We start from the raw sequence: 9,644 nt of genomic DNA on the forward strand, positions 1-9,644 counted from the left end.
CCCCCCGTCACAGTTCTGTATCAGCCACCACGTGTTGTCTCGCTGAATGGCCATTTCTGGAGGTGGCCTGGCCGGTGCCGTTCTCCTGAGCCCCTTGATTCACACTGGCCTTTCCCTGAGCCTCAGGGGAGGCCCCAGGGCCTGAGCTATAGCCCTGGCCTCCACCGTTCTCCGTGTAATAAGGGTCTTCGCCCTAGATGGTGTATAAATAAAGGAGCATTATCTCGTAAGCAGGGCAGCAGGAAGGGGGTGGGAGGAAGAGGAAGGGAGTGGGAGGGGAAGATGGAGGTTGCAGCTGCATGTGCAGACTCCTTTCTTCCTGAAGAGCGATCAGGGTTCCAGCTCCTAGAGGAGAAAGGACAGAGGAGAGGCACCACACCGTGCCACGGCAGTTCAAGAGCCAGCTCCCGCCAGAAACTAGGCAGTCCCCAGGGTGCAATAACCTCCCCAGAGGAGGTAAAGGGCCAGAGGCCAAAAGTCAAACCCTGGCCTTGTCCTCTCTCATCTGGAACACGTCAAGAGTAGATTTTCCTTCCATGTGTCCCCTTGTGAGCCACTTGGTGCCCATGGGCTTTTAACACGCTTGCAAATAAGTGGCTGATTTGGCAGCCTGTTCTGGTTTGTACCCAGCTAAACTATTCCAGGCAAAATAATAAATAGATGACAGAACCATCTGCTGACAGATAAACCATCTGCTGACAGATGAATAGATGACAGAACCATCTGCTACCACAGGGACTAGGGCCCCAGTTAGTGCCCCCTTCCCAATCTGCTATATATTGTTTTGACTTGTCCATGGATACAGTAATGTGCATACACGCATATTCCCTTGTGAGGGCACAGAAGTGCCTTTTCTGGTATTCCTCCTCCCCCTCCATGGCATTCATGGACCTCCCCAGGAGACCTAGCTTCCCATTTTCTTTGCCCTGGACCCTAGAACTGACCAGCCTTTCTCCTGTGGGGCTCCAACTGCGGCGGTTCATCAGGAAATAGCCCGTGGTGCCCAAGACAGCTAGCAAGATCCCCGAGGTGACCAGTGCAATCAAGGTCTTTCGGGAATAGCTCTGGTGGCTCCCGACATCTTGTTCAGTGAAGCCTTGGATGCCCAGCTTGAAGAGAAGAGACAAAAAAGAGAGCCTGTCATTTGTGGAACGTGGGTTTTAGACAAGGAGCCCAGACCATGCTAGACCCTGTGTGTGACTCAACAGTGAATAAACCCAAGAAGACATGGACCTCAGGGATTTTCTAAACAGGACTTAAGACTGGAATCTCTTAATTAAGCTGCACTGTAACATTTTGTTTCAAACATAGAAGGGAAAGGACTATTGGAGAAGGGTGGAGAGGTAGGAAGGGCAGGTCTGGAGAATATAATTACTTTCTCCCCTGCTCCAGTGAATTCCCCTGAGACCCCTCATCTCACAGAGCTTACCTCTTTCAGGTCAGACTGGTGCTTTTTCAGAAGTTGGAGCTTGCTGGAAAGTTCTAGAATTAGAAACAGAGGTTGCTGGATCTAGAAGGTGGAACAGCTCACCCTGTACTATTCTAGAAGATGCTCTGATGGTGAGCGTCCGTCTCAGGAGGGTCTTTCCCAAAGTCAGCATAGCCCTGCTCCCTAGCATCTGTGCTCTCTGAGTGACACGGTTTCGTGCCCCGGTCCGGGAGGGTCCCACATGCCGCGGAGCGGCTGCGCCCGTGAGCCATGGCCGCTGAGCCTGCGCGTCCGGAGCCTGTGCTCCGCAATGGGAGAGGCCACAGCAGTGAGAGGCCCGCGTACCGAAAAAAAAAAAAAAAAAAAAAGATTGGCCTCACGTCCAGCTTTCTCCTGCCAGCTGGAATTCGAGGCTTTGGGGAGGCCAGAGTGAAGAGGCCTGATTTCTACCCAGGATCCTCTAACTTCAGCCCCTCTGCCTCCCTAGACTTCAGTGTGCCCCTTACCTGTTCTGTTGGCCAAGACCAGCAGCAGGCAGTGAGGCCTCACCTCAGACTGGGCCAGGAGCAAGGAGCACACCCCGGCCCTGGCCTCACCCTGCTGCTTCCCACACAGGACTCGGGTCAGTTCCTCTCCATTGTCCTTCTTAAACTCCTCCTGGGATGACAGAGAAAAATGGTGAGGAGAGGAGGTTACTAGTATACTCTGAACTGCATCCAGAGTCTCAGGCAATAATTCTAATCACACTGCTACCCTCAAAACAAGAAGAATCCTTTTTTTTCTAAAATTCCAACTGAAGAAAAAAATCTTGCAAACTTCTTATGTGCAAAAACACAATAAGATAAAAACTCCAAAATCTTCCAGGACCAAAAGGTGGTCTTAGGTGGCACTGTAAGAAGTCAGAGAATGAATTTAGGAAACATCATCTGACTGAAGGATTGCCCATGTAAACATATAGTATTCAAATTAAATTCAAAAGAAATTACCAATAACGGAAAATATTAATAATGCAATACTAATGAAGAGAAAATCCCCAAATATTGAAGGAAAAGCTAAGGCAGGTGAGGAATAGAGAACAAATTTATGACCATAGACGCAACAGGATCCTCAGTCCCTTCCCTCTTACTCTCCAAGGGGTCTCACAAAGAGCACGGCTCAAACTCCAGTGGCGTTCTTGTCTAGTCTTCATTCCCCCTTCCCATTAGAAACATGGAACCCAGTTTTACATGAGGGCGACAGATTGCTCCAGGTTGCTGACATAGGACTCAGGCACTCGGACTCTGAAGACAAACTCTTGATTATTCTTCAACAGTTGAGTCCCAGAAAAGGGATGAATTGGAATCACTGACTGTGCCCCTCCAGCACCCTGTGCTCAGACCTCCAGGATTTATTTCAATAGCCTCCAAAGGGAGTGGCCTCCCCTGCACAGAAAAGGAATCAAAACCAAGACTTTCTCCTCTGTCCAGATGGCAGATGGCAGGGGAGGAAATGCCTGAACGGCTCTGACAGCTTTCCTGTTAGGGGAAAACTGCTGGGGCGTGTGAGGGGCATCAGAACTGAGCCTCCGTGGAGAAGAAAGCTTCCTGTTTGTGGAGCAGGACTGTTCCTCAGGGCAAGGCCAGAGGGCCCTCCCAGCTTGGAAAGCAGCCTGGGTATTTTCCTACTGCTATGGCCCGAGGCAGGAAAACCCAGGCTCCTTTGCTCCTGCACAAGACAAGGTCAAGATTGGCCTCACGGGGCTTCCCTGGTGGCGCAGTGGTTGAGAGTCCGCCTGCCGACGCAGGTGACACGGGTTCGTGCCCCGGTCCGGGAGGGTCCCACATGCCGCGGAGCGGCTGCGCCCGTGAGCCATGGCCGCTGAGCCTGCGCGTCCGGAGCCTGTGCTCCGCAATGGGAGAGGCCACAGCAGTGAGAGGCCCGCGTACCGAAGGCAGGAAAACCCAGGCTCCTTTGCTCCTGCACAAGACAAGGTCAAGATTGGCCTCACGGGGCTTCCCTGGTGGCGCAGTGGTTGAGAGTCCGCCTGCCGACGCAGGTGACACGGGTTCGTGCCCCGGTCCGGGAGGGTCCCACATGCCGCGGAGCGGCTGCGCCCGTGAGCCATGGCCGCTGAGCCTGCGCGTCCGGAGCCTGTGCTCCGCAATGGGAGAGGCCACAGCAGAGAGAGGCCCGCGTACCAAAAAAAAAAAAAAAAAAAAAAGATTGGCCTCACGTCCAGCTTTCTCCTGCCAGCTGGAATTCGAGGCTTTGGGGAGGCCAGAGAGCAGGGCTACCTAACCTCCAGATCACAGAGAGAAGACTCCAACAGTAGCCTCAGAAGGTCCCCAAGAGCCAAGGTTACAGAGAAATGAATTCTCAGGCCACGGCTGCTTCCCCCTCAGGAAAAGGATAGACGATGCAGGTGTCCAAGGAAGTCCTTGGATAGAGGCTCTTCACAACAGCATTTGCTGTGGGGAGTCTGGGCTCCACATTTGATATGATCAGCAGTCTTCCTCCTCTCTGGGCTCGTGTCCCTTTGGAGAGCCTTGCCTTGCCTCTCCATGAGCACCTCACCCTCCCCAGCACCACGCTTTCTGGATGAGGTGGAGGGAAACTCCTGCCTGGATGATTCCGGGCTTCTGAAGTGTCTCTGGTTGAAATGCGTCTTGTTCCTGAGAGAGGCAGAGGGACAGGGCTCCTGCATAATCTAAACAAGCCGAACAAGGGGGCACCTCCTCAGCCTGCTGAGTCCTAGGAAGCTATTCCTCAACCAGATTCAGCTGTTCTGACAGTGATCACGACCCGAATATGAGACACTGTGTGAAACCCTCTGCACGTGTGTCAGGTATGGGGGCGGGGGGGCGGGGGGGACAGGTGTGGCAATGAATTCCACATGATCAGAGCTCTCACTGTATATGCATGGCCATGAGGATAAACGATGCTTCCTATGTCTCAGGCCCTATTTTAAGTGCTTTATGCATGGTGACTCATTTAGGCCTCACACAACCCTACGAGATGGATACTATTATTCTCCCCATTTTATAGGTGAGGAAACTGAGGCACAAAGAGACTAAGAGTTAACAGAGCTAGTTACATGGCAAGAACCCTAAGAAAGGCACAGACAACTGCTATGGACATTCAAAGGAGGGTGAGCATACATCTGGTTTGGGGTTATCAGAAACATCCTGAAATAGGCCTTGAAGAATGGGTAGCATGTATGCAGGAGAAGCTGGCAGCGAAGGGCCTTGGGAGTGGGGGTAGCACCACGAGGAAGCCCAGGAGTGTGTGAGCCTGAGACCTTCACAGCCCTGGTTGCAGTGAAGAACATGGCTTTCCCCCTTGGATTCCCATCCTTCAAGACTCAATTCCAACTCACCTCCTCAGGGAAGCCAGTCCTATCTTCCCTTAGACTGGGTATCAGCCCCTGTTCTGCTATTAACTAGATTCTTTGCAAGTCATGCAACTCATCTGAGTGTCAGGCTCCTCAGCTGAAGACTCAGTAGGGCTGGTGACTGAAGAGCTGCTGTATGAAGAGTGCCTGGCAAGGCGCTTGGAACCAAATTGGCACTGGATAAATAGCAGCTGTTACTATTACTATTAATAATAGCAATACCTCATAGACTATATTGTCCACACTTCGATGTTTAATCACATTCTGCCTTACTGCTACTGTCATTTCTCTGTGACTAGACTATAAGACTTCTTAGTGGGCGGAGTGAGTGTACATTACATAATTTTGAACTCAGACTGCACGAAGCATAACACCAAACAAACAAGAACTCAGTGAATTGTTGTTCGTCTTAACATCCCAAGTGGTTTGGCTTCTACACAGGGTCCCTCCACCCCTTGTTTAGTTTCTTGGACTCAATTCAAGGGAATTGAGTGGCCAGCCTCCCTCCCACTCTGCAATCCAACAGCATCAGTGAATTGTGTTTGGGCCTGGAGAGGAGCAGGTGGATCCTGAACAAAGCACAATGCTCCTCCGGATGCTTGAAATAAACATCCTCCCCCAAGGGAGGCTGTGGGCAGGCATCATGGGAGAGTAGGCAGGAAGAAGCCACAGCCTCACCATTTTGCTCATGAGAATCAGATTGGTGGACCTCTAACTACATCTGCTTGCACATGTTACTTTGTAAAAATAATAATCATAATAAAACCACCTAACCTTTCTAGAGTAGCATTCTCAAACTTTGCAAAGACTCTTAACATGTTAAAGAAGCACATTAAGTATGGGAGTTGGGAGAGAGAGGGACAGGTATTTTTCTAAATGAACGTTAAGATATTTCCCAATGTTAAGATTCTAGGCTAAATCACCTCTCTCTGTCCCTGTGGTGTGAGTTTGACAATGCAGCTAAAACGCCGATTTTCATATAGAGACTGGAGTAATTAAAGGACCTGTTACAAGTCACACAAGTGGGCAGCTGACCAAAAGTTAGGCTGTCCCAGATCTCAGGCTCTTTCCAGAAGACACACTGTCTTCATCAGTCCTCCGTCTGTAAGTTATTTTTTCTGCATGGAAACTGACCTTTAGTGTTGGGGCAGAAGGCAAGGAAGGCGAGGGCTGGGGCTATTATCTGGAGGCCGGAGGCAACCTGCCTCCAATGAAGTAAACGTGACAGAACAAGGGTGATGTGAGCTAGCGGAGAAAATACAACTTCTGCATATAAACATATGTGTTTCTGAAGAAAGGTAGTTCTGAAAAACAAACTGGAGGGCAAAGGACTTGAATAGAGATTTCTCCAAAGAAGATATACAAATGGTTAGTGAGCACATGAAAGGATGCTCAACATCATTAATCGCTAGGAAATGCCAATCAAACACACGTCATACCCATTAAGATGGCTACTATCACAAAAGCAGAAAATAACAAATATTGGTGAGCATGTGGAGAAACTGGAACTCTTGTGCCCTGTTGCTGGGAATATAAAATGGTGTAGCTATTGTGGAAAACGGTATGGCGATTCTTCAAAATTTTAAAAATAGAGCTACCATATAATTCAGCAATTCCATTTCTGGGTATATACCCAAAAGAAATGAAATAAGAGTATTGAAGAGATATTTGAACAGACATGTTCATAGCAGCATTATTAACAATAGCCAAAAGGTGGAAGCAACCCAGGTGTCCACAGGTGAATGAATGGATAAACAAAATGGGGTATGAACATACAATGGAATATTACTCAGCCTTAAAAAAGAAGAAAATTCTGACACATGCTACAACATGGATGAACCTTGAGGACATTAGGCTAAGTGATATAAGGCAGTCACAAAAAGATAAATACTGTATGATTTTACTCATATGAGGTACCTAGAGTAGTCAAATTCATAGAGACAGAAAGTAGAATCATGGTTTCCAGGGGCTGGGAGCAGGGGGGGAATGGGGAGCTGTTTAATGGGTGGAGAGTTTCAGTTCTGGAAGATGAAAAGAGTTCTGAAGATTGATTGTACAACAATGTGAATGTACTTAACACTACTGAACTGTACACTTAAAATGGTAAATTTTTATATTATGTGTATTTTATCACCATTAAAATGATTCCTTGGTAGATTCCCCTGGACCAATAGCTATAGCATAAGAGAATAAAGTAATCTCACGTTTTGGAAATTATGTGGGAAGCCACAACCACAAAAACTAAATTAACCTGATATTGCAGTGGAGAGAATGCAAGTCAGACATAGGGTGGTGCGTTCTGCTAATGAAGATTCTGAGATGTGGTAACAGGTGCTTGACAGGAGTATGGGATTGCCTTCCCTCCCTCTGGCTGAAATAGGTGATTTCTGCCTAGAGGTGAAGTATGAGGAGCAAAAGGAGAGTAGTTGGGATAGAAATGTCTACAGAATGCATGTACAGAAGACAGGCCTAAATAATCCCCATAGCAAGAGCTAACAGGTAGGATACTCACTTTGTACCACTGCAAAATGAGTGTCTGGATAGCTGAGAACAATGCATGCATACTTCTGTTATGGGAATATACTAGATGGAAGAGCATAAGAACATTACATAAGTACTCAAGGATGTGATGTTAGAGGAACCCATGTCTTTCATGCTTCTCATTAGGCCTGAGTTTCCCTCGATTAGAACCGGTGTGGTAGGGCTCTCTGACACCAAAGGTACAAATGCAACCTAAGGAAAATTAGGAGACACTACACCACTTTGGAACAGATTGATTATCAGACAAGCATGCAGTAGGACTCAAGGAAAAGGAATCTGGGACACAATCAGGAGCTGTGGCCCAAAATTCTGGAACAAGGATTGCTGACTGAAGAAAATTACCTTGGGAGGCAATGCTGCTTGGGGGCTGGGGAAGAGGAACCCTCAGGAAGACAGGGGTATCGACGGTGGTGGAAGGAAAAGGAAAACAATAGCACTACACAGGCGCTGCCATAGAGTTGATTCATCACGGGCAGTGCAGAAGCCTTCTTTAGGATATTGGAGGAGTTGCTATCTTTTCACGTCCCTACTTGCAGATCCTCTCCAAATTGAGTAGAGTGCAGACCTTAGCTGTGGCACAGAATAAAGTAGACAGTAAAGACCTCAGAGAGAAAGACACTGCAGCACAGAAAGAGGAGTAATTTCTGGAGTAGCAGTAAGTTTCTGGCACTTGTCTTGTACAATGACCCTCGTTAAATGTGAACTTTGAAGAGCAGTGGACAGACATTTAGAATGAATCCTCTGCAGTTAGCTCTAAATCGTTTGTACAAAGAATTAGCATTCTGGCACAGCCCACTGTGATGCACAAGAAAATAAGTGCTCAACCAAGATGATACAAAAAGAGAGAGAGAAGATGGTCATTTTTCTTGGCTATAATTATCAAAGTGTTGGGCAAAAAAGTTTTTTTAAATGACTAGAGTTGAAAATCAGCGTCAGAAACACACAGAATGTTACTTGTACGTTGTATATTCACGCTTAACTATTTTGCAGATTGCACTTAGTTATTCCATTGTGTGAACCTATGTCTTCAAAATTTGTGTTGTTTTTTTAAAATTGTAAGTTAAATAATTTTCTTAGGTATTATTTTAAAAGACCTGTGAGTCACAATGACCCAACTGATAACCATGAATAAGATACCAATAGTCAGAGTGGACAAAATAAGTAACTTAATGCCCTCTACAGACTACAGTATTTGCTCAGGCTCTTTCCAATCTATGCATGTCACACATCATATATATGGTTCCCTTAAATGGATTCCCACCTTGTAAGAAAACGTTTTTTTTTCTCTATGAGTAAATACCACTCTTCCTGTCATCTTATCCTTCATCCAGGAAATTGTTACTGTCAGGAAATTGGATTTACTGAAACAAAGCAAGGAGGTCTGCTATCATCATTAAAAATTAACACCATGCTGTACAGTTTACCAATGCAATAAGACATGAAACTGAAAGAAGAGGCATAACTACTAAAAAGGAGAAAAGCAACACATTATGAGAAATAACACAATAGCTTATGTTAAAAATGAAAAATAATCAGCTAAAAAGCTCCTGGAATTAATAAACAAGTTAAAGAAAATGACTAGACCCAAGATAAATATTAAAAACTCAACGAACTTTCCAATATACCAGAAAAATCAATTGGAATGTATCATGGAAAAATCTATATTATAAATAAACCTTAAGAAATCCAGAAAACCTAAGGAAAACACATTTTAAAAACTAAAAAAAGAAGATACTGAACAATACCAAAGAAAACCAGAAAAAAATAGAGGGATTTTAGAGCAGTTCCAATTAAAATTTTAATGGTTTTGTGTTTTTTTTGAATCTTGAATAGGTGTTTCTATAGTTTTTCTAAAAGAATAGATGAAAAATGCCTTTCATTTTTATAGTGTAATAAGCAAAGACCTGCTTGGCTGGATATTAAAAGTGCCATAATATAAAAGTATAATAATTAAAAAATTTAAAACAGGCCAAAAAAGAAAGATAAACTAAACAAATAAAATCTCTCTGAAGAACACGCCCTAGGACATATAAAAACTTAATACACACTAAAGGAAGCATTCCAATCAATAAAGGAGAGGATCATGCAATAAATAATTCTAGGGGAAATGGTTATATGGAGAATGCAGCATTTACAGCAAAAAAATTCTTTGTATATTAAAGAGTTATATGAAAATAATAATAAATAAATTGATATTTTAGGGACTGGTTTATATTTCATGAAGAATTTCTTAACATAAAAGCAAACTTAAATCTGAATATATATATATATATATATATATATATATATATATATATATATATA

The 9,644-nt window shown here is 45.2% G+C and overlaps 1 protein-coding gene across 1 annotated transcript in view; it reads right to left on the reverse strand.

Moving 5' to 3' along the window:
• Positions 1-7: 7 nt before the first annotated feature.
• Positions 8-9,644, reverse strand: part of CD34 (CD34 molecule) — a 22,362-nt gene continuing 12,725 nt past the window's right edge. The window contains exons 5-8 of the mRNA XM_007454154.1: positions 1,936-2,086; positions 1,430-1,482; positions 945-1,109; positions 8-345 (exon numbers count right to left, since the gene is read on the reverse strand). Of these exons, the coding sequence (XP_007454216.1) occupies positions 331-345; positions 945-1,109; positions 1,430-1,482; positions 1,936-2,086 (384 nt within the window). The 3' untranslated portion in view covers positions 8-330. The remainder of the gene's footprint in view (positions 346-944; positions 1,110-1,429; positions 1,483-1,935; positions 2,087-9,644) is intronic.

The sequence above is a fragment of the Lipotes vexillifer genome, unplaced genomic scaffold, assembly GCF_000442215.2.
Source record: "Lipotes vexillifer unplaced genomic scaffold, Lipotes_vexillifer_v1.1 scaffold1546, whole genome shotgun sequence".
NCBI classification, from domain to species: domain Eukaryota; kingdom Metazoa; phylum Chordata; class Mammalia; order Artiodactyla; family Lipotidae; genus Lipotes; species Lipotes vexillifer.